The sequence below is a fragment of the Odocoileus virginianus genome, chromosome 33 (genome assembly GCF_023699985.2).
Source record: "Odocoileus virginianus isolate 20LAN1187 ecotype Illinois chromosome 33, Ovbor_1.2, whole genome shotgun sequence".
NCBI lineage: Eukaryota > Metazoa > Chordata > Mammalia > Artiodactyla > Cervidae > Odocoileus > Odocoileus virginianus.
This window is the reverse complement of record NC_069706.1, coordinates 40189699-40213917: the sequence shown is the minus strand read 5'-3', so window position 1 is coordinate 40213917 and position 24219 is coordinate 40189699. Positions and strand designations below refer to the sequence as shown.

Here is a 24219-nt window from a genome sequence, read left to right as displayed (position 1 = left end):
GGTTCCTGCCTGCTCCTCTGCCCACAGGGGTGCGTGAGCATGTGAGATGAGGGGGGTGTGACTGTGAGGTGGGGTGTGTGTAACTGTGAGACAAGGGGTGTGTGACTGAGACGGGGGCGTGTGACTGTGAGACAGGGGTGTGTGACTGAGATGAGGGGTGTGTGACTGAGACGGGGGCGTGTGACAGACGGGGGCATGTGACTGAGACGAGGGGTGTGTGACTAAGATGAGGGTATGTGACTGTGTGAGACGGGTGTGTGTGACTGTGTGAGACGGGTGTGTGTGACTGAGACGGGGGTGTGTGACTGTGAGACGGGCGTGTGACAGACGAGGGGTGTGTGACTGTGAGACGGGGGCGTGTGACTGTGAGACAGGGGCCTGTGACTGAGATGAGGGGTGTGTGACTGAGACGGGGGCGTGTGACAGACGGGGGCATGTGACTGAGACGAGGGGTGTGTGACTAAGATGAGGGTATGTGACTGTGTGAGACAGGTGTGTGTGACTGTGTGAGACGGGTGTGTGTGACTGTGTGAGACGGGTGTGTGTGACTGAGACGGGGGTGTGTGACTGTGAGACGGGGGCATGTGACTGAGACGAGGGGTGTGTGACTGAGATGAGGGGGATGTGACTGTGAGATGGGGGTGTGTGTGACTGTGAGGCAGGGGCATGTGACTGAGATGAGGGGAGTGTGACTGTGAGACGGGTGAGACTGTGTGAGACGGTGGTGTGACTGTGAGACAGGGTGTGACTGAGACAGGCATGTGACTGAGATGAGAAGGGTGTGACTGAGACGGAGGTGTGTGTGACTGTGAGATGGGGGTGTGACTGAGACGGGGATGTGTGACTGTGTGAGATGGGAGTGTGACTGAGATGGGGATGTGTGTCTGTCAGATGGGGGTGTGTGACTATCAGACGAGGGGTGTGTGACTGTGAGACGGGGGTATGTGACTGTCAGATGAAGTGTGTGACTGTGAGACGGGGGTATGTGACCGTAAGATGAGGGATGTGTGACAGATGGGATGTGAGCATGTGAGACTGAGGTGAGGGGAGTGTGACTGTGAGATGGGGGTGTGTGTCTGTCAGATGGGAGTGTGTGACTATCAGACGAGGGGTGTGTAACTGAGACGTGGGTGTGTGACTGTCAGATGAAGTGTGTGACTGAGACGGGTGTGTGTGACTGTAAGATGGGGGGTGTACAGTGACTGAGATGGCATGTGAGCATGTGAGACTGAGGTGAGGCGGGTGTGACTATGAGATGGGCTGTGACTAAAATGAGGGGTGTGTGACTGAGATGGGGCGGGTGTGTGACTGAGACGGGGTGTGTGTGACTGTGTGAGATGGAGGTGTGTGACTGTGAGATGGGATGAGTGACCGTGAGATGGGGGTGTGTGACTAAGAGACAAGGGGTGTGACTGTGAGATGGGTGTTTTGAGCATTGTGATATGGGGTGTGTGTGAGCATAAGAGACAGGTTTGTGAGTGTGTGTGAGGTGGGGGGTGTTGTGTGTGAGGTGGGGGGATGTGAGTGTGTGTCAGATGGTGTGTGAGTGTGTGTCAGATGGTGTGTGAGTGTGTGTGAGGTGGGGGGTGTTGTGTGTGAGATGGGGGGATGTGAGTGTGTGTGAGACGAAGAGTGTGTATAGGCATTTTCCTCAGAGATGCACTTTCTCCTGGAGTGGAAAGCAGACGTCTCCAGGTACCTAGAGGAATCTTCCTTAATTGTAGGCCTTATAGGAAGTCAGTCTTGACCAGGGCCATAATGTTCATTTATGAACCATTGTAACCTTTACTTTTGCTTGTGTGCATTTTGTCCTGTTTTGATCATTTTAGCTCAACAGCAAAAAAATGTGTGTTTTTTAGGTCTTGATGATGATGGAGATCTTAAAGGTAATTATTTTCATCCTTTTCTCCCCCACATTTCTCAAGATGGAGGTTTTAGTTAGGTGTCTTCAGACTGTATAACAAGCAGGTGCCGTCTCTTTTTCGCAAACTGCAGGTGGGAATAAAGCTGCCACTCAGGGAAACGGGGAGGCGGCCGCGGGGGCCGCGGAGGCGGCCGGGAGCAACGGCTACACCTGCAGCGACTGCAGCCTCCTCTCCGAGCGCAGGGGCTTGCTCACCGCCTGCTCTGCAGCACGCGGCCCGGCCTCCTGGGTCTACTCCAGGGACAGGAGTCAGAAACGTAAGTCTTGCTCTTTTAAAAGTGAGGGAAAGGGTTCATGTCCAAATACTAGCTATTTCATTTTCTTTTTATCAGCCTTGTCTTACAGGCCTCACGGTCTTCACCATGTTTGAGCTCAAAGTTATTCTCTAAGAGATGCACCAAAAATGAGCTCTGTTCCTTCTCCCCCTCTCCCAGCCTGCGCTTGATGTGGTGGGTCTTGTACCTGGGAGTGTTTGCGAGTCTGTCCGTTTGAACAGACAGACGGAGTAAGAGAAGAGTAAGCAAGAGAAGCCCTGTCCACATGGACCTGCAGGGCTCTGCGGCCGCGCAGACACTCGCTTCCTTCTTAAGGGCGCACAGGCTCCATGTGCCCCAAGGGGCGGCGGCCGTCTCTGGTCTCTGTGTGGGTCGCCGTCCTGACCGTGGGACAGCCCACCAGAGAGTTCTAGGTGGCACATGGCACACCAGCGTTTTTGGGAGGGCGGCAGGCATGGCGGAGGGTCTCACGGGGCGACCGCTGACTGGCAGGGGGAGGCCCTTGGGCCCCCGTGTGCTTGATTGGTTCTGATCAGTACCTGCCCAGAGGGAGTCAGCCTCTGCCAGGTCCCCACGGAGAATGCAGCTACAGAGGCTCCTCCGGGGGCCACCTGGCCACAGTGCCCCTCCAGTGGCTTCACGGCCGCTGCAGTTGCTCTTTGCCTTCAGGTGTGGGAGGCTGGGCGTGCTTGACTTGAAATATGCATTGCCTTGTTTCCAAGTCCTTGGTCCCACGTCTGTGTGGTCTGAGCGCTCTGCTTGGCACGGCCGGGGGACACGCTGTGCAGGTGGACCTGGTCGGGAGGGGACAGTGTGGGAGGGCGGGGTGGGGTCCTGTGCATGAGGGCGCCCAGGTCCTGTTTCTCGAGTGACCGTCTCACCGTGAAGGAGGACGGTCCCAGGCTGACTCTCAGTTCCATTTCCGTCTGCACCTTAGCCCCTGGCTGGGTTCTCTGTTCTGCCGGTTGCCATGTTCCTGCCCTCCTCAGGGCTGGCAGAGCAACAGGGACACCGTGAGGGGAAGGGCAGGGAATTGGTCCCGGAGTTGTGTGTGGGTGCCATGAGACTTGTGTCCCGTGCACTCACACTGCCCAGGGCTCTGCACCATGACCTCCCCGGCCCTCAGAGCAGCCCTCCAGAACAGCTGTCCCCCTTGTTGTGGTCGCTGTTGGCATCATCACCCCCATCGTACAGACCAATAAACGGGTTCAGCCAGCTTCATACGCTTCCCGGCGAGTGATGGAGCCTGGACCTGGCCCTGAGCCGCTGGTCCTCTGGGAGCTCCCTTGGGGCTGGGGCCCGGGCCCCACACTTGATGTGCCGCGTGTCGGGCATTGAGGCTGCATTTGAAGCTTGCCGTTGCTGCATGGGGCGCAACGCCCTCCTTAGGGTGAAAGCGTGCCCCACATGCTGCCAGGCGGAGCCGCCTGTCTGTGGTCGTGTCTGCTGCCCACCCCCTGCCGCATCCCTGCCGCTGGCAGCCAGCCACTCGTCCTGACAGCTGGGGACTGTGGCCTGAGCCCCGCTGCGCTATCGGCGGGGTCTTCAGAGGGCAGCTTCTGGATACTCACCCCACTTCCTGCTTAATAAGATCTTGAGTGTTTTTGGGGAGAAAACCAGTTACGGATACTTTGGGCTTCTATTCTTACTGTGCTCCTTGTTCTTTTACATCATGGCAGTGCTCTGTAGAGCCAGTGCTAACTTACTACCTTTGAAAAAAAATTGTTCCTAATTATTTGAGTGAAACATTTATCAAAGAACTTTTAAAAAACCTCAGAGGGGTACAAGGAAGAAAATTAAAATAACTTGTAAAAAAAAAAAATAAAATAAAATAACTTGTACCTGGAGGGGTTTAGGTCACACTGTGTGGAATCTGTTATATGAGAATGTTTACTCAAAATATGCGTAGCAATCACAAGTTAACCCCACCCACACATTTCTTTCTTTTTTTTCCTTACATTCTCATTGTGAAATCTTTAAGTAGCACAGATAAGTTCAGTCCCCTCCTTGTTCCTCCCCAGTTCCTGTCCGGTGTCCCTTCTGGAGGGACCTTCACCTCACCCTGTTTGTTATGGAACCTCCTGCTGTTTTAAGGAGGTGAAAGTCACATAACAGGGACTTAACCATCTACGATTTTAGCCTATCATTTCAGTGTTGTGTAACAGTCTAAATTTTGCTTTCATGTTCCTACAGAAACATGGAGTATGTTTTTGTCTTTGCTTCCAATAGGTGATTTTGCAACTTGTTTCATTTTAAATGGTAATTGTCATGAACTTAGATTCTTTTTGATGCCTAATGTTGCATTATGGTTGTATTGAAATTAGTTGGTGTGGAGGTGGACATTCAGGCTCTGCTCTTTGTACACTTCTACACACTGTGTTTTCTTTGGGTGTACATGAGTTCGTGCACAAGTCTTCACGGTAGGCAGGCCCAAAGCAGCACAGCTGTGTTATATGCCGCACGTCCTGCCTGCGCTGTGCAGTTTCTGAGTCTGAAACCTTCTGATTTAGGGTGAGTGCATTGTAGAAAAAATGTGATTTTTTTTTTTGGTTACATAAAAAAGGCCTTAAAAGCCTTGCACATGCTTTCCTTGGACATTGAACAGTGTTGAACAGAGCAGAATGCTAAGACTTGTGCTCATGAGCAGACTCAGTTCTGCCGTGAGGATCAGCGTCTGTGTGAGAAGCCTGTGGTGTTGGAGACGTGGAGATCGGCTCTGCCAGGTCTTGCTCCTGTGTGCCTGCTGCCCCTCCGGCCTGCCTGGCCCCCGGGCTGACCCCAGAGGAGGGCTCAGGGATCTGGAATCTGAAAACACAGGCTTCTGTGTTCTTTCTCTTGCCTAAGGTGACACGTCTGTCCTCCAGTAGAAGGTGTAAACCGAGGAAAGAAGGATGGATGGATGAATGAAAAGTCATTCCTTTGAAAATTTATCAGTCATCTCAGTTGCTTTGAGCAGAACTTCATTTCTTGAACCAGGCCTAGTCTTTAGAGAAGGAAGGACAGAACGTCTGCTGCTTCTGGGAGAGGGGCGGGCGACTTCAGGGTCGGAGAGCTGTGACCCCGAGCAGCTGAGGTTGAAGTGGACGGCGTGGCATGGCTTCTGCGGAGCAGCTGAAGTGCTGCTGTCTGGCTTGGAGGAGGAGCAGCTCTGAGCCTGTCCTCTGCAGAAACCACCATCAGCAGTTAAATGTACTTAAAAATTGTTCCGGCTGGCAGCTTCTGAATCATCATCGTCGCCGCTGAAAGCAGGTGATGTATAGTGTCAGTTTAGATAGGTTGTTCCTGTTGACCTCCCTGCAGACTGACCAGGACTGCTCTCCTGTGTGGCCAGCTGAGGGTCCCATTCATGTTCTGTTGCTAAGTAGGAGTCTTTGTATTTTTGTTCTCTTAAATGTTGCCAACTGATGAATGAAAAATGGATTTTGGTGGTTTTGAGTGTCAGTGAGACAGGCCATGGATTAACCTCCTTAACGTTCTTCTATTTTTACCAATCTCTGTATGAAGTATACACTGCAGTGTCAAACGCAGAGGACTGTGAGTGGAGGTACACAAAGTGGGCCTGACGGGTTTCTGGTCTCAGTGTTGTTTTTTTGGTTCAGATCTCCATGTCACAAGGAGCCTGCTGCTCCACGCAGGCCGTGTGGGGAGAGGGCTGGAGCTCTACCTTATTTCTTCTAAACCACTCGCGCTCAGATCCCTCCAGTCCCTTTGGCTTCACGCGTGTGCCCTGACCTCACAGAGCTGAGTGGGGATGAATGGACGGGGCCGCGTTTCTCTGCTCCCGGTGGCCCAGGCTGGCAGCCCCGTCTCCAGGCCATCCTGTGGCTGTCACGGGGCAGGCACGAGCCTCATTCTTCAGCTGCCACTCAGTGAAGAAACTCTTTTAGTCATGGACGTTTCTAGTCACTGTGACTTGTAGACACCGCCCTGTGTGTTGTAGGTTACAGGGGTTACACTGTCTGTCCTCACGTGCTGGGTGCTGTGGAAAGGGAGCCACGGACGGAAGGCACCCTTGACCAGGTTCACCATAGTTTCCAGAGCCTCAGTGTCTGTGTTGGGGTCTCTGTCCCCGGCTGCACGAGCTGTCGGAGAGCCTTTGAGGGGCCTGCTCATCTCTGAGGGTCTTCTTGTGGCTGGGAGCACAGTGGGCTTGCTGGGCCAGAGGTTGGGGCAGAGGCCATTTGCCAGTTCCTGAAGGCAGTGGTGTGTTGTGAAGTGTTGGGCCTGGTGTTCTCAGAGCCTGTGTTCACCACAGCTGGCCGTGGATAGACGCGTGTGGCGCTGCCAGTGCCCTCGGGGACAGCTGGTTTGTGGCTCTGCCCAGCAGGGGCCCACTTAAAAGTGGGTTCCAGGGAATGCCCTGGCTGTCTAGTGGTTAAGACTGCGACTTTTCACTGCTCAGGTTGAGTTCCTGGTTGGGGAACTAAGATCCCACAAGCTGCATGACACGGCCAAAAAAAAAGGTGAGTCCCACCTTAGCTGAAGTGCGTCACTCCGCCTTGCTGGAAGAGTAACTGCTCATGGTCTCTCAGCAGGCCACGCCGCCCGCCGGGGGGATGGCACCTGGTCGCTGGCCGCGTGCACCTCAGCATCCTGTGCCTCGTTCTTAGTGCAACTTTTCCAAGTGGTTTTAATGAAGCTCAATTATGAATCAGAAAATTACAAATTGAAAAGTTATGAATCCAAAGATCGTGAATCAAAAAGCTATGAGTCAGAAAGCCATGAATCAAAAGGTATTTAAATAATTTTTTTCTCCTTTTGCCACCAAATCAAGCGCTTTCAAGGTGGAGAAAACACTCTTCCCCATGCAACGCTTAGCTCATGCCCTCCCTTTGACCTGTGCGGCCTTTCTCTGTCTCTCTCTGTCTCTATTGCTTGCAGCCTTGCTCTGCACCTCTCTCTCTGCAGTTCTGGACGTTTCTTGGACGTCGATCATCATTTAAACAGTAAATAAAAAGTTAACATGCTCCTCTTTTTATTCTTATGACCTTTTTAAAGTAAAAAAAATTATTTGAATGGCATTTACAGTGATGTTTTAAAAGTGACTGAAGCAGGCCTACCTTGTGTGATGGCGGGCATGTCCCAGCAGGCGGCCCCCGCCCCTCTGCACCCTGCGGAGCCCCATTCCGGCTCAGCCCCTCTCGCCTGTGTTGCAGCTCATTCCCGTCACTGTGGGAGGATGGACGCAAGAGCGCCCCTCGCCGAGGACGGCCACCTCCGTGCAAATGGGGCGTCGCTGTGTAAGTATGGCAGGCCACGCGGGCCCACGGCCCTCGGGCCGGGAGCCAGCAGCACCAGCGGCGCTGGCTGGGAGTTTGCGTGAATTGAGTTTCCTGGTTGTTTCAAACTGCCGTTGATGCGCACTGACAGGGTGTGTTTGTCCATCTGTCCGATTAACTGCTTGTCCCACCCCTGCAGGCGACGACTGTAAGGGGAGGAAGCGCCTGGAAACGCACGTCACCACCCGCTCGCAGCTCTTGCGGCCAGGAGGGCTGGCAGGGACCCTGGGGCTCGCCTTGTCCCGCGCAGGTCGTCCGGCGCTTTTGTCTTGGTTCTGTCCTGTTTTCACGAATGCTCCTTGTTTACTGTTTCTTTGTGCTTGAAATTCAAGGGCTTAGTAAAATTGACAGGAAAGTAGTAACTTTTGTTTAAAATACAGAGACTGTCATTCTTCAAAAGCTTCTCTGCGAGTGTATCTGGTGTAAATGAAGTGTATGAAGAGGAGCACATTTGAGGCGAACTGAGTGGTTTTGTCTCTCATTGTTAATTAATAAATATAAAGCTATAGATTAAAAAGAAAAAAAGATAAGCCTCTAACACCGTGTGTCTTTACACATCAGTTGAGTTGGAATTACTTAACATTTTCGGGAGTCAACACACAAATGCTGTGTGAGTGTTTAACTTCCAGTGGTTACTCTTAAAAAATGAGAACAGGTGATTTCACAAGCAGTTTTCTGCCTTATATAATGTGTGACATTTGGCATCAAGTTTGTTGTGTTTTATTCTGTCATCCAGTGGGGCTGCCAGTTGTGATTCCAAGATATTTTCCACCAGTTTTCACCAGGGTGGAAGATTTTCATTTTGGTGTCTCAGTGACCATTGTCTCGCCCAGAGCCTGTTAACTGCTGGCGAGTGTTACACTTGCTTCCTTATGTGACTGTGGTGTCTTTCTGGTACACGTTCTGCCCGCCGCCACCGCTGGCAGCCGCCAGCCAGCCCCCCAGGGGTTTACGAGAAACCTCTGCATTTTATGTCCTATGTGTCCGTAGGCAGAAGTGAACGAAAACTGTTGCGACCCAGGGCAGGGTGTTCCTGAGTTAGTGTCAGCGTCTTGCTTGGACGTAAACAGCCGCAGCTGTCCCTGCGGGGAGGCCGTGGGCTCTGACGGGGCGGGTTGCGGGTGTGGTGCGCACTGGGGCTGGCCGGCTCTGCCCGGGAGCGGGGCTGGGGCCTGAAGGTGCCCCTCCTCCACGCCCTCTCCGGCACAGGTCGCCTCCCGGGGCAGGCGCTGCGCAGGGCCGGAGCCGCAGGATGGCGTGGGTCCCGGACGCTGCTGTCGGCGCTGTGCTTGGCCGCGGCCGCCCCAGGTGCTTGTTTTGGCCTTCCCGTGTTAGCGCTCCGTGGCTTTTGGCGGCTAAGCACCTGCAGTAAACTGGTTACCTAACCAAGTAAACATTTCATTTTCGCTCTCCGCGCCTTTGTCCTCCGTGTAGCATGTCCTGCCCTTTATTAGAAATGCTCTTAATAGCATCCTGTGCTTTTAGCTGCATGGGCATTCTTTGCTTCTCGGTGTGTGGGGTTCTGTGTAAGTCTAGCTGCTTAATTTCGCTGTAGTTGGGAGTGCATGGGCTTGGTATCTTGTCTTGTGTGTGACAGGTTGCTTTGTGGCTTATTTATGTTCCTGTTTGAGTTACGGGTATTCCTGCTGTGATGACTAAGCATCATCCTATACACTTCATCCCTAACTTCATCTTGATATACTTTCAAGTGTCTGTTAACACATTTCCTGTGCTTCTGTCCTTCCTTCACAAAACTGTCCATTAGGGATTCGCTCTTCCTAGAAACACCCCCACAGGACCTTCGGTGTCTTCTCTTCTAGGGAAGGCAGCGTCTGAGGTGTTCTGGTGGCTTGGGATTGGATGGTACCAGTTTGTCACTTGGATCTCTTGGCTGAATGTGTTTCTTCTTACAAGGTAAGGAGACCGATACCATGTCAGCTGGGTGTTTTAAACAGCTGGTTTTATGCTGATTTTATGACCTCGTTTGATTTAACCATTTTATATTTTGCAAAGTGCTTTCATATTGTTACGTAATTTTTCAAACCACTCCTGTGCAAAGGGAAAGGCAGGTGTCATCAAGGAAACTGGGGTGCAGCGGTTCAGCAAGGCGTCCTGGATCACACCGCTGGGAGGGTGCTCAGGACAGGGCCCGGCCCCCGGCTCCATCCCGGTACCCTCGCCCTGGCGCCAGGGTGCCTCCCTGGGTCTGCGCCTGCGGTCCCTGAGTTTCCTGCTGTGCACCCAGCCCAGCGTGTTGACAGTTGTTGACCTGTCGGCTTGTTCACGTGGGCCCTGAGGACAGCCCTGCATGGGCAGGTTCTCTTGTAGGCATCTACTGACCTTGTGCGTAAAGCTAGCTGCATTTCTTGGCCTGTGGACTTTCAGTTTAAAATGAGGGTGGGGGGGGTGTGTTTTATATAAAATTACCTAGCAAGGTCAGGTATGATGGTGAGCCCTGCTTTTAGCTTTTCCCAAGTTACTTCTTTTCATTCCTAGGTGCCTTCGAAATATTTGCAAGTTTTTAATCTTGATCATTCCATTATTACTTTTACTAGGTAGGTACAGTTTTACTTTGTTACCTTCCATGACTAGTATGTACACATGCATCTGTGTGTGCATTAGTGAAGAGTAGAGCACTTAGATACCTGTCGTCTGACGAGCGGTGAGCGCGTGTGTACAGGTGCTTCTTCTCTCCTCTGAGGTGCAGCTGTTTCACTGTGGGGCCAGGGTGACGTCTTTTCGCTCCTGCCTGTGCTAAACTGGACACAAAGCCACAGAGTGCAGAGGGTGGATGACCCCAGGACCACTTTCATACCCGCTGCCTCCCCCCCCAGCCAGCCTCTGCAGGTAATCAGTCAGGAGGTGCGCTTCCCTGGCATTGCCAGTCTGTCGTCCCAAGCGAGTTTCTGCATTCCTTGTAAACTACAGGGCAGTTCAGCTGGGCCCCTTGACCTGTTCTGAAACAGTTGGAGTAATGCATACAGGCACACCTCAAGTACTGTGGATTTTGCTCCAGTATCACACAGATTTTTTGGTTTCCTGGTTCATATGAAAGTTATGTTTATCTTATGGTACTTTAAGTGTATATAATAGTATTACATCTAAAAAAACAATGTACAGACCTTAATTGAAAATACTTCACTGTTAACAAATGCGAACCATCATCTAAGCCTTTAATGAATCATATAATGTTTTTGCTGGAGCACGGGCTCCTCTGTGCGGTTAGGAAGGTGCATGGACAGACCTTCGCTTGTGAAAATGCAGTGCCTGTGAAGTTCATTGAAGTTCTGTATTTCAGTTCATCTCATCATTCAGTTCATTTTCACTTAAAAAAAGAGCTTTCATTACTTTGGAAAATGTAGAAAGCATAAAGCAAAAAATAAAAACCACCCATAGGCTGCCATGTAAAGGAACCAGTGATGAGGAGCCTCTTTCTGTCTTTTCCTTCGGGCTGTGTGAGCTGTAGCTGACGTTCTCCTGTAGCGCTCTGCTTTGCTGTCTGGACTTGTCCTGTCTTTTTGTCCCCTTTGGAACCTCTTACTCTCCAGGTTGGTGATGAGGCCTTCCACTGGCGTCGGGTGAGTGAGATGGAGAGGCAGATGGCCACGCTGTCGGGACAGTGTCACAGTCACGATGAGAAGCTTGGACAGCTGGCGGCTTTGCTCCAGAAGCTGCAAGCTCGGGCGGACCGGGCGGAAGGCAGCAGTGAGGGGGGGTCACCCCCGGTGAGGAGTGTGGGGCTGGGGGCAGCATCTCAAGGGGGCTGGCGCTGGCGGGCTCCCGGGCTCCACAGTGATGCCAGGGAGCTCTCAGGCACAGGGAGCAGGAGGGCCCTGGGTGGGTGCTGCGGGGAGGGCAGTGGCCGGCGCTCTGGTGCTCCGGACACTCCTGAGGAGAAGCCCCATCTGAGGACAGGGTGGGGCAGGCGGGGAGGCCTGTGGGTGTCTCCCAGGAGGGCGGGCAGGCTGCAGCTGGACACATGGCTGTCCCTGGCCTGCATTTTATTTTGTGAGTGGATCGAACACAATTGCATGAAGTCTTACTGTCACTGAACTGAAAATTTGCTCAAATCTGTTATTTCAAATATCTCAAGATCATAAGATAGTTAAGAGCAGCTACTAGTCCTTATGGAGCCGTGAGCTTGTATATATTTATATATGTTTCATGTCTCATCTGTTTGGTTCTCAAAGAAAGGATTGTCAGTCCATTTTCCTCAGAACCACCATAGGGCAGGTTTCAGACATCTGAACTTAGACCCAGAGAGAATGTCCTCCCTGCGGGGTGCTGTGGAGGAACGGCATGGCCTGGCTGACAGGTTTGGGCTTATTTGCTGCTTAATTTTCTCTGCCATTTTTCATTCATTTTCCCTTTCAAGACGAACTATGTGACACTTCACCAAGAGCATGAATTGCGCATCTCCAGCCTGGAAGATGTACTTGGAGAACTGACAGAAAGATCTGAGGTATTCATACACTTGACCTTTTACTTTTAGCCCCCGCAGCGCGGTTTCCTTGACAAAAGTCAGCAGTCCGCAGTCGCTGTGTTCACATCCCCAGCCTCTCTGAAGGTGCTGCTTTAGGGCGTTTGCTGCCGTCCTTCATGAGACTAAAAAGCAGTATTTCTGACTGCCTCCTTTTTCCTGGGTTGTTCCAGTGTTGCTTTAGTGCTTCCCACGTGTGTCCAGCTCACGGGCTTCCATCTGTCTTTTCGAGGGGAAGGGTCTGAGCCAGGTGTGGGGTGGGGACGGCTCTACTAGCTGCCTCCTGCCTCCACGGGGGACGGTGTCTGTGGACCTGGGGGAGAAGGAGCAGCGCTCTGACCTGTCTGCAGAGGAATTTCTGGGGGAAAGTCTGGCCTCATCAGGTGTCGCGGAGGCGGGGAAGGAGCTGCTGCTTCAGGGGAGACCGTAGTCCTCGGGGTGGGGCTGGCTGCAGACGGCATCGAGGCGGCGGTTTACGTTGCTTATCGATTGGAAGTGTCCGCGGCTGTCCCACGCTCGTGTCGCTGCCACCACGGAGCGGGGCCTCTGTCCAGCTGTGCCTGCACGGCTGTGAACAAACCATGTTAATGAGGCACAGCTTCGTGTGTAAATCTGCTCCTCCGTGACCTGCCACGCTTAAGACACTTGGTGGGGCTGACGGAGTCTGGCTTCGTGGCCTGGGTACTAGTTATAGGAGCTGCTTGCTTAGTTTGAAAATCTGTCAAGCTGCTCCCAGGTGAACTGTGTGCCTCTCTGAATGGACACTATGTGTCTTTTAAAGTCTGTTGTGGAAAGTAAAGTAAACATCCCTCACCTGCCTACCAGCAGCCTGGGCTGGGCTTTAAATTAAAGGGGAGAATCCCAGGTAAATGTGTATTTGTTTTTATTTACATGTATGTAGTCATGTATGTGACTTCCTGGAAAGTTGGTGCATAACTTGTGTATTTAAACATTGTTTCTCAATCATTTTAGGCCATCCAGAAGGAGCTAGAGCAGGCCAGGCTAAGAACAGTCAGGTAGGATGTTTCACATAATTCCTTTCCCGCCTTCTGGGCTCCTCGGTGTCCCGTGGGCCGCACCGTCTTAGCACAGGAGTGGCGGGCTGTGTCAGCTCCAGCTGCTGTCTTCCTGGGAGGCTCTCAGGGCACATGAGGATGGAGGAGGCTGGGGGAGGCTTGTTGCCATCCACCTGCACGCCGCACCAAAGATGCGGGGCCCGTGTGCTCTGGGGAGCCTCCTTCCCTGGTCGCGGCTTGGAGGGCCACCCTGGGGTAAGGAGCGGCCATGGGCTCACAGCCGGGTGCAGTGGGCCTCCTGCTGGGGCCTCTGCTCACCCCGGGGCACTGCAGTGCGGCAGCCCCTTGAGGAGACCTGCCTTCCGAGCCGGCGTGGCCGCAGCACGGCTGGGCCTCCTCTGAGCCCTGGCCCTCAGCAGTTCTGTGGGTGCCGTGTTTGGTCCTCACACCCTGCTTGCTCCTTCTCCACACGTTTTCCCGATGCCCTCAGCCGCGTGGCGCTTCCCTTGCCTATGAGCCTCAGAGCTGCCGTCTTTTTCACACACTTGGTTTTGTCACCCGGGCTCTCCCCGCCTTTGTTACCATTCTGTTACTCCAGTAACTCACTTGGGAGAGAACACGTGGGGAGCTCTGACCTCCAGTCTTCCTGTCTCTGGCCCCAGTGTGTCTGCGGGTCCTGTGTCGTGATTTTAGGCCTCAGGACGATGTGAGTGGCAGACCTTTTAACTCTCCTTCAGGGTCTTTATGTGTCAAAGCCCCTCTGACAGACCGTGCAGACCCTGCAGGGTTCACCCCGAGGGCACTCTTGTGAGATTTGAACTGTTGGTATCTCCACAACTGTTCCTGCCTGTAAACAACTATAAATATAACACTACCATTTCATATAACATACAATGGCTGCATTAAAATAGGATTGTTAAAACCCTGAAGCCATATGTTTTTAGTTTAGTTTTCTCTTCCAGTAGCATGAAAAATTCATACTTGACTTTATGATGATTACCAATAAACATAGTCTCATTTATGAGTTTATGAAGTCTCAGAATTTTAAGGAGATAGGTGTAGGTTTTACATATTAAATGATGTTTAGGAGGTGCCCTCCCCCACCCAGCAGAGGTGTGACCACTGCTGACGGCAGGTGTGTGTGGTGTGTGTGTGTGTGCAGACGTTGAGGTGGCAACAGTCTCTGGGCCCTTGACTTGAACCGTCCCTGTGCTGGGGGCAGGGGGGGTGTTGCCAGCCACCCTGCCTGTAACGGGGCCTCTTCCCTGATGGCGCTATTGTCCTTCCCCTGCAGCGGGGCTGGTGAGGAGCAGCGCCTGCTTGCCTTGGTTGGGCGTCTGGAGCAGGAGCTGGGGCACCTGAAAGCAGACTTGTCCAGCTGGCAGCATGGGCAAGCCAGCTGTGAGAAGGTGGAGGCCATCCATGAAAAGGTCAGTGCCTCAGTTTTTATGTTTTGTCATGGAAAATAAAAACACTGAGTTGGTGCCTTAAGTTTTTTTAATTTCAACTTTCTTTAAAAATTTTATTTTAACTTTATTTGAAGTTTCTTGAACATTTTAAATGAAATAATTAAAAATTCAGCTCCCCTCGAATTCCCTCCATTCCAGGGACATGAGGTGTGTGGATGCTGGCCTGTCTTTCCCTCCGAGGGCACGCCTGTGTGTGGGTTGGGGGAGCAGTTTGTCTGTCTGTCCCCAGAGCAGGCGCACGTGCCTCACAGCCGCGTGTCAGGACGTTGGGTCAGGGCCGCCCGTCCTCACACAGAAGCAGAAGCGCCTACGCTTAGAGCTGCGGGCGGTGCGAGCACGGACGGTGCAGAGGCGCAGGCGCTGCTGAGCTAGGCCGGCAGGCGGGGGCGGGCACCTCTGTGATGCGGGAGCCCTGAGGCTGACAAACACCGATAAATACGTAAACAACTGTAACTGACAGTGTACTGTTTTCACAGCACACAACAGCTGTGTTAAAATAGGACTGTTACCGTGTGTTTTTAGTCAGACGCCAGACGCAGCCCAGCCTGGCAGGCGACCCGTCTCCCTGAGTGGGTGGCAGGTTGCGGGAACACCTGCTCCTCGATCCTCAGGTTGGCAGGGTGGTGACCGTCCCTGCAGGGGGCCTGGGGGACAGGGGCCTGCAGCCTCCTAGGGGAAGGCCCTGAGACGGCCATGGGCCGCAGAGACTTTGTCTCAAAGACAAGCAGCCCCACTCTGGAGACGCGGGTGCAGAGGTGAAAGAGCCCACGTGGGGGCCGTGGACACGCGTGCAGAGTTGTGACATTAGTGCTGAGGTGGCCCGAGGCGGGGCGGCGGCTGACATGCTTGGTGGAACATTCCAGAGCGTGCAGATGGGGAGGTCACTGGCTGGCGGCGTGACAGGAGCTGCACTTTCCCGGGTATCTGTGTATAAACCGCACCGGGATACTTCCTCCCTGCGTAAAGTCACATCTGCAGTTGTGTATGGGACTGTTAGCTTCTCAGACTGAATTTGAAGCTGGGGGCCCCATCATCTCTGCACCTCACCTGAGGCAGGGCCCCCTCCAGCACCCAGAGCACCCAGACTTGCTCTCCTCTGTCCCTGCCCCTTGAATGTATCCCAGTATCTTTGGAGGGTTCTTAAGTTTTGTATGAAAGGAAAAACTGTGTCGCATTTCTGCCATGGGTTTTGATCAGCTGTGTGATCCTTCCAGGGTGTCTAAGGTGATTGAGTGGAGAGTTGGAAAGATTCATCTAAAACAGTACGTTCACATGACAGTTGCCAATGATGTTTCTAGGTGGATGTCCAAATCAGAGAGGCGCTCAGACTCATGTTCTCTGGAGATGAGCACGATGCTTCTGTCAACTGGCTGCTCCGGAAGCTGTCTGATCAGTTTGTGAGCAAGGATGACATGCAGGTTTTGCTACGAGATTTAGAGCTGCAGATCTTGAGGAACATCACGCACCACATTTCTGTGACAGGAGAGATGCCGACCTCCGAAACTGTAGTGTCTGCTGTGAGAGGAGCAGGCGTTTCGGGAATAACAGAAGCGGTGAGTAGACAAGGAACGTTCAGGCCACGTGGTGACGGAACTGCCGTGCAGGCATTGAGCTGGCTGACGCTGATGCCCTGCTCCGACGATGGTCTCTTAAGGATGTGGCGACCGTGTGAAGCGTGCTTAGCTCCGGGTGGGCGTGGGGAAAGTAGGCTTCGTGTTGTCAGACTACTTCTTGGAAGTGTTACACTTCATACTTCATTAATCTTTTTGTCCCAAAGATTTTGTCTACCTGGGTGGCCACATACCTTCTGGAATTACACAAAAATTTCCCACAGTGCAGTCCCAGTTACCATCTCTAATGCTAGTCCTTGCTTGTCCACTTTCTATGGCACCAGGGGTTCTGGCTCTGAGCCTTTTGTGCCGTGTCTGAGCCCGGGTGTCTGGCTTTGGCCCCCTCGCCAGGGTCCCTGTGGTCACAAGCAGGACTCAAGTCTGGCGTTGCTGAGATGCCCCACATAGAGCTCACTGAAAGTCTGTTTCTGTCACTAACACGAGTCTTGTCTTCTGCTCCTGTGGGCGCTGCCTCTGCCCAGCAAGCACGGGTCATCGTGAACAATGCCCTGAAGCTGTACTCCCAGGACAAGACAGGCATGGTGGACTTCGCCCTGGAATCCGGGGGTGAGTGCCTGACTCCTCAGCCAAGGGCAGGGGCGGGGACGTGGGCGAGCGCGCCACAGCCTGAGGGGGAGCAGTACTGCAGGTGTGTCCCTGCGGCCTGCTGCAGACACGGCCGCTCCCCGGAGCGCGGGCTGTGGGTGCAGCCAGATGACAGGCCGCAGCGGAACCCCAGAACTACTGATTATTCACTTACAGTCTTGTGTGTTGTAAAGTGTGTGGGTTTTTAAAGTGTAGAAGTCCACTGATTGCAGAGCATTCTTCAGACTGCTTCTCAGGACAGTAGTGCTCCCTGTCAGTCACGTGCAGGGCCCACTGGGGGCATCAGGGACACAACAGTGAATTGCACACTTTGCCCCCCAGAACCTCCCCTCCAGCGGGGAGACAGACGACAGAACAATGGCCGTCACTGTGTCAGAAGCCACAGCTGGTGGGTAGAAAGGATGGGCACTGTTCTGGCTTCTCAGGAAGGCCAGTTGGAGGTGCTGCATGGCCGTGGCCCCGGGCCAGGTGTGCTGGAAGAGCCAGCCTGTGGTTCAGCGAGGCAGCATGTTCATGGCCTTCTGTCGCCAGGCCTCGGTGACCTGCAGGACAGCAGCTGGGATCACACATGGGGATGCGTGTGAAAACGGGAGTGACGTCACGTCAGTCCAGGGAGCATTTGGCACCAGACGCGTTGGAGAAAACCCTGGTTTTCTGAATGTTTAGGGTCTCTTGGTTGGAGGAAAGGAGGTTCTTGACACACATCATTAACCGTGTGAGGACCTGTGGGACGGGTGAGGGCAGTTGGCGGGCTGCGGGCGGGGCTGGGGGGCCGTGGGGGCCGCGGGCCTCCCCTCACGCAGCCTCTCGGGGCTGCTGCTCCTGCCAGAGGCAGCCAGGTTCTTCCAGCATCGGAAAGCAGTGAGGCGCCCAGCTGCTCCTTGTGTGTCTTTTGTTTAGAATGACTGTTTCAGAATATTCAATGATTTTAGTTTTGTGTTTTGAAATTCAGTGGTTTCTGAGGGAACTTTCACAACTCAGAGACAGCACGTGATTTTTACCAGTTCGATGGGACCAGTAGTTGTCATGTTTTCTTAGAGGTGTAAGTCCTCACAGGTTGGTATGTCACTGATTCAGAATTCTCATCATCCCCAGAAGGCTGAACTGAATGTTCTGTTACTGAGCAAAGCATTTACTGGCTCCTCCTAAGTGAGAACACTGAGTCACTGTATCCAAGGAGACACTTTTTTAGATGGAGAATAAGATGTTTTAAAAGAATTCAGAAGTTTGGACCTGCCGGTCAGCTAGATCAAAATCGCATTATTTTCTTGTTTAAAATTCTGTCCCATGCGCGCCTCTCCTGTTCGGAGGTGAGAAGCCCCAAGAGGGGCTGGGGCTGCCTCTGCTGGTGTCCCCGGGGTGGTGGCGTGCAGCCAGCTGAGGCGCCACTGGTCCTAGCAGACAGACGGCTCGGGACTGCTTGGATTTATTAATCACTCACTTGTTTCCTTTGTAGTTTATTTTAGTTGATGTTTCTTCCTGCACCAACTTGTTTTGACACCAACATCCTATCCCATTTCCTACTGAGAGGCAAATTGGACTTTTTTTAACACTTTTTATTATTATAATTATTGAGATATAATTCATGTAACAGACTTCACCATTTTCAAGTGTACAGTTGGGTGGCTTTTAGTATACTTAATCCTGTTACAACGGTCACTACTATCTACTTCCAGGACATTTCTGTTTATTTCCAAATAGAAGTCCTGTCCTGTTAGCAGACACTTCCCATTACCCCAGCAGTAAGTAGGCCATCTGAAAACTCCTGATGCCTGGTTAGATTCATTATTCTTTATTTTAAAATGAGAACAGTGGTTCACTCAGAGTCACCGCCCTCATCGTGGCAGGTGGGGAGCCCAGTGTCTTGTTGGCATTAGGACTGTGTGTCCTAAAACATTTGTGAACCGTGGACTCTGAATATGGAAAAAGTAAAGTTAGGAATGGAGGGGCTTCCCTGGTGGCCCAGTGGTTAGAGACTCACCTCGAAGTGCGGGGGACCCGGTGCGACCCCTGGTCTGGGAAGACCACGTGCTGCGGAGCAGCAAGGCCTGTGCTCTGGAGCCTGCACACCACAACCAGGGGGCCAAGCACGGCTGTGAACGAACCTCCCCAGTGCTGCATCTGGACCCCGTCAGCCACGTAAATAAATACTAAAAAAGTAAGACTGGAGCTGCTCTTCATGTAAGATTATTTACATGACTAGAAACATGAGAATTTTTAGAACATTACAAACAGATCCCTAAGGTGAGAGTGATGCTGCTTCCGAAACAGGATGAGATGCTGAGTCGTGTCTCCGCTCTGCTACAGGGGGGAGCGTCTTGAGTACCCGCTGCTCCGAGACGTACGAGACCAAGACCGCACTCCTCAGCCTGTTCGGCGTGCCGCTCTGGTACTTCTCCCAGTCGCCCCGTGTGGCCATCCAGGTGAGCAGGCCATCCAGGTGCCGCATGCGTGTCCCGGCCTTGAGCAGTCGTGTGCCGCTGTTTGGGGGTGTGTGCGTTCCACTTCCACAAAGGAGCAGGCTGGAGCATGCAAGTCCTGAGTCCACGGTCCGGGGTGTGCCCCGCGCAGTGGCCCCAGACCCAGGAGCAGAGGCATGCACCTCTCGGTCCCCGCCATCCCCATTCGCTCAGAGGCGATTTCTGACGCCTCTGCTGGCTCTCCTTGTTTCTGGATTCGGGGCAGGCGAGGCTGCCCGTGCTGTCCCGTGCTGGGCTTCACCGTCTCTCAGGGGTGTCCCCTACGGCTCAGACCCAGGCCTGTCTGGGAGGGCACAGCCTGGCTTGCCCCTGGGGAGCCTGGCCTTTCTGCAGGCGGGAAGGACCCTGCCGGGGACCCGGAGCCTCAGGCACAGGACGGGCAGCTGGTGCGCTTGGAGAGGCGGAGATGAACACAGGGATGAACGGGAGGGTGGTCTTGACCTCTGGACGGCACGCCCCAGGCGAGGGCTGCGGGCTCCTCCGCCGCAGTACAAGCCCTCTCTCAGGGGAGTGCTCCGCCTCTGTCGTCTGGGGCTGTCCCCACACACAGGGCGTGAACGTGGGCTCTCTGTTCAGCCGGAGGGTGGCGGCATGCATGGTCTGCTCCGTGATGCCAGGGGCTGCGTCTCGCTGCTCTGGGCTTGGTGTGTGGGGTGTGCATCCCCAGCGCATACAGCAGGTTTTGTCTGGTGGGGATTATTGTCTGCCTGCTAGGTGAGAGAGGGGCATAGGTGTTGCTTAAATTGTGGTTTTTGCGTTGCTCTGGGAATGGGGAGTCTCTCCCTGCGTCCGAGGCGCTCGCAGCGCCATGTGCCGCCTGTTCTCAGGCTCACCTGCCAGGTGTCACCTCGCACTGTGCACGTGGCCGTTGAGGATGAAGTCACGGGTGCCTTTCCTCACTTCCTATTTTTGATCTTACGGATGACCGTTTCTTACCAACAAAAATTCTATGGTTTGTTTTTTTCAATATTAACCAGTCTTTTCTCTCACTACTCCTGTTTTTCAAGTGGTTAGGAGCTTGTTCAGCTTTTAAGTGTTAGTGTTTGCCTTTCCTCAGCCTGACATCTACCCAGGGAACTGCTGGGCGTTCAAAGGCTCCCAGGGGTATCTGGTGGTGAGGCTGTCAATGACGATCCGCCCGACCGCCTTCACCCTGGAGCACATACCGAAAGCGCTGTCGCCCACGGGCAGCATCACCAGCGCCCCCAAGGACTTCGCGGTTTTTGTGAGTGCACCCAAACTCCGAGACCCCGCCTCAGCCCTCAGGGACTCTTCCAGAGATGAGCCCCAAGAAGGCTGGGACGCGAGTATACTGCCAGCGTCGCCCCTCGCATCCTCCCCTCTGCCCGCTGACCTCTGAGTATCCAGTAAACGTGAAGGGAGACGTTCCCAGACTTTTCCAGGGAGGGAGGCTGTGGGAGGACTCGCCTCTTGTCTGCTCAGCGTGGAGTCTGTTCTGATTCCGATGTGAGGACATGGTGAGGGTGCTGGGAAAAGGACACCCAGATCCCAGCACCTCAGCAGTCACCATTAACACTGGCATTTTCCCATAACACACACAGCTGAGGGAATTCCCCGCCGTCCAACGGGTAGGCGGTGCTTCCACTGACGGGCCCAGGCCCCAGTTGGGAACTAAGATCCCACAAGCTGCGTAGCTTGGCAAAAGAAGTGCACAGTTTGAGACAACACCATTCATAAAATTTCACTTCCTACCTTAAAAAAGCAAATTGACCCTAAGAATTTGTCCATGGCAGTGAACGTCACTGTACGAGTTTTAGCAGCATCTGACACCTGGATACACTGGAGCATCGCCTCCTGCCACTGCACACTGGGCCGATTCCCCAGAGTGCCCCTGTCCATGTGCCAGCTTCCCCAAAGCTGCCTTCCCTCTTCAGTGAGTCCCCAGAAAGACACTCAGGCGGCGTGATGTTTCGGGGGCACGAGGGGCCTTTGATTCATCAGACCGCATGTGGTGTTAGTATGAGAGGCAGTCCTCATCTCGTGGTTCCCTTTCTGAGTCTTTTTTTTAAATCCCCACTCACCTGATGGTTCTTGTTTTGATCTTCATGACTGTGTATTGCACATGCATGTTTCCTTTTTTTGTAGAGTCTGGTTTGTTTTTATCTATGTATCTTTTGGTATCTTAGTTTCCTTATGAATATTTTAGCTTTCTAATATAAAAATATTGATCATGAGTCATTCTGTTACAGATACACTTCCTACTGTCAGTCTTAATTCCATATTTAGTTACACCTGCTCATTACCTGTAATTTCTTCCATGGCATTTTTACACCTAGAAAGTCCTTTTTCCTTTTATGAAACAGACATCTAAGTAGTCACTTGTTTCCTACCGGCTTACTTCTTTACTGTGGTAAAATACACGGAACGTAAGCTTAGCACCCTAACCATCTATGAGTGTGCGGTTTAGGGGCATTAGGCACACTGGCCCCGTGGGAAGCCGTCACCACCGGCATCTCCAGAGCTCCCTCACCTCAAGCGGAGGCTGTCTGCACAGACACTGACTCCCGTCCCTCGGCCCCTGGCACCCACCGTCCTCGTTCTGGCAGTGAGTCCACCACACTCTGCTGGCCGGCTCTCCTTTCCCAGACGCATCAGGTGCCCTGGGTTCCACTTTGGAGTGTGGAGGGCAACAGTGGGCCACGTGGCTGTTGAGTGTGGTCTGCTGCCTGGTTAGTGTGCCCGCTCCCAGCCTCAGTTTTCCTGATCTATGTAATGGGAAAGTAATGCCTGCTTCACAGGCTTTGTGGTCTGTGAGAAGCCCTTAACAAAATGCCCAGCAGACAGCAAGCCTTCCTGGGCGCTTCTCCCTGCTTTAATGGGAACGTAATCCCCCCACCTCATTGTCTTCTCCCTTTATTTAGTGACTAGATGGTTCTGTTTCAGGGGTTAGAGAACGAGTATCAGGAAGAAGGGCAGCTCCTGGGACAGTTCACCTACGATCAGGAAGGGGAGTCTCTCCAGATGTTCGTGGCCCTGGTAAGGACCTCGCACTCCCTGCGTGTTCCAGGGCCCCTTGCCACAGTCCCGGCCTCAGGACCCACAGATACTTAACAGAACTGTCCACGGGGCGTGAGGGCCAGCCTCTGACCAAGTGGACCCGAGCTTCCTAGCTTCTCTGTTGTAGAATGAGCCTTTTTAGTATGTAACTTGTTCTGCACAAATGTGTCATATGTAATGACCTGAACTTTGGGTCCTATAATGATATATTTCATGTTAAAAGCTTAATCTCCAACTTGGCTACTTAATCTCAAGTCTCATAGCTGGGGAAGTGTTGGGGCTTGGGCGTATTAATATGAAATGTGTGATTTTTCTCTTTTCCCCTCAATTGCAGAAAAAACCGGAAAGAGCTTTCCAAATAGTGGAACTGCGGATTTTTTCTAACTGGGGCCATCCTGAATACACGTGTCTTTACCGGTTCAGAGTTCATGGAGAGCCTGTCAAGTAAAGAGATGAGTCACTATCCTTGTACATTTTGTATATACTGGACAGCCTGGAACACTGGACTCCTTCATGGACTCGGGCATAGAGAGTGCAGCATTAATTCACCCCTGAAGTAAACGTACCAGCTGCCAGCAGGACACAGGGTACAAGTGATGAATGCTGACCAGCTGCATATACCCAGCTTGCTATTCTGTCCCCAGGAAACACTGCATGTTGACTGCTTGGGCTCAGAGACCTGCCAGCTGCAGGTGGTCTCTGGAAATTCATTTGAATGTATGGTTCACACAGACACTTATTTTTTGGGGGTGGGGGGATTTGATTTTGAACATAAAGCTATTTGCTTGACATCAGGAACAAAGCAAAGAAAGTAAGTTTGGAGTGTTCTTGGAGCCTTGACAGCAGCCTTCACCAGCCCCTTGGAAGGGCCTTTGGGAGCAGATGTGTGTTCGCCCAGCACACGCCTCTCAGGGAAGAGCGGCGTCACCACAGCTGAGAGCTGAACCCCCTCCCTTTAGGGCGAGACACTCCTCTGTTGGCAAAAGTGGCTCTTTAGTATCACCAGGTGCGGAAGTAATGGAAATGGATTTCCTGCTTCGTGTGTCCCATCATCCATTCAGGAACCCTGGAGAGTTTCCCTGTGTTGCGCGTTTGAAGTGTGTCTGATTCGAGAGGGGATGGTCTGGATCTACACAGACATGTAAATAGAGTTCTCAGGTCTCCACTGGGCTCATCCCATCGGATTCTCCCTACAGTTTCACTTCACACTATGAATAGGAACCAAGAAATCCAATCTTTTGGATATTTTCAGGTTTTGTTTTGAATTTTGCTGAAAAGCAAACAAACACTAACATGCTCTTTCAGAGGCTTATGTTTTTATTCCACTTACAGTTATTAAAGAAGATTGTCCCATGTGGCAAATTCATGACACCAGGACATTTGGTGATGTTTTTCTTACAGCAGCACTTTGTACTGGCTCTGGTTGGATTCGCCTTTTATTACGACTTGGCCATTCTCTTTGTTTTGGTTATAATTAATATTTAATATTTAGGCTATTTTACTGAGCAGACTTTGTAAATGAGGTATCTGCAAGGCACTTAAAGTTACAGATGTTTTACCTTAAAAATTATTTAAGTTTTTTTGGGTTAAGACAGTTTTTTGGTGTACCATAAATGTTGTATTTTCAGAAAAAGACAAAATGATGGTGCTGACTGGTTTTCTGAAGAGTTTTATGTATATTGCACAACAGTCCTCAAATATACAAAAACTACATAAACTAGCATTTTTTTTTTCACTCTTGTTAGAATTGAAACTAATGCCTATGTAGTTAAGCTGGATAAAATATATACATATGTTTCATATATTACAGGATAAATATATAAATCAAAATTTCCTATAAAGCTAAATTTGGGAGATGGGGTGGAAATATTTTGAATATTTATTTTTAAAGATGCAAGACAGGACTTTGTGCAATGTATTTTTGTAAATGCTTTTCAACATATTTGTCTTTGGTAGAGCTTCTTTGCTGCCACCAAATTGGTAAGACGCTACCGAAATGTTTAAATAAAGAGTTTTAATTTTTAAAAGTGCATGTGACATTTCAGAGTAATAATAAATGTTA

At 52.0% G+C, this 24219-nt stretch overlaps 1 protein-coding gene across 26 annotated transcripts in view; it reads left to right on the top strand.

Moving 5' to 3' along the window:
• Positions 1-24187, top strand: part of SUN1 (Sad1 and UNC84 domain containing 1) — a 43644-nt gene extending 19457 nt beyond the window's left edge. For 4 of the 26 annotated variants that reach the window (XM_070460626.1, XM_070460619.1, XM_070460620.1 and 1 more), the window contains 19 exons: positions 1830-1886; positions 1996-2181; positions 6732-6932; positions 7356-7439; positions 7618-7728; positions 8688-8786; positions 9299-9392; positions 9975-10033; positions 10180-10325; positions 11027-11203; positions 11854-11940; positions 12931-12974; positions 14269-14404; positions 15742-15996; positions 16536-16620; positions 18967-19082; positions 20197-20364; positions 22044-22136; positions 22492-24187. In XM_070460626.1, coding sequence (XP_070316727.1) covers positions 1830-1886; positions 1996-2181; positions 6732-6932; positions 7356-7439; positions 7618-7728; positions 8688-8786; positions 9299-9392; positions 9975-10033; positions 10180-10325; positions 11027-11203; positions 11854-11940; positions 12931-12974; positions 14269-14404; positions 15742-15996; positions 16536-16620; positions 18967-19082; positions 20197-20364; positions 22044-22136; positions 22492-22605 — 2312 coding nt within the window. In that variant the 3' untranslated portion in view covers positions 22606-24187. Of the gene's footprint in view, positions 1-1829; positions 1887-1995; positions 2182-6601; positions 6663-6731; positions 6933-7355; positions 7440-7617; positions 7729-8687; positions 8787-9298; positions 9393-9974; positions 10034-10179; positions 10326-11026; positions 11204-11853; positions 11941-12930; positions 12975-14268; positions 14405-15741; positions 15997-16535; positions 16621-18966; positions 19083-20196; positions 20365-22043; positions 22137-22491 lie in introns of all 26 variants that reach the window. The other 22 variants (XM_070460628.1, XM_070460629.1, XM_070460627.1 and 19 more) reach the window with 22 other exon arrangements.
• Positions 24188-24219: the final 32 nt, after the last annotated feature.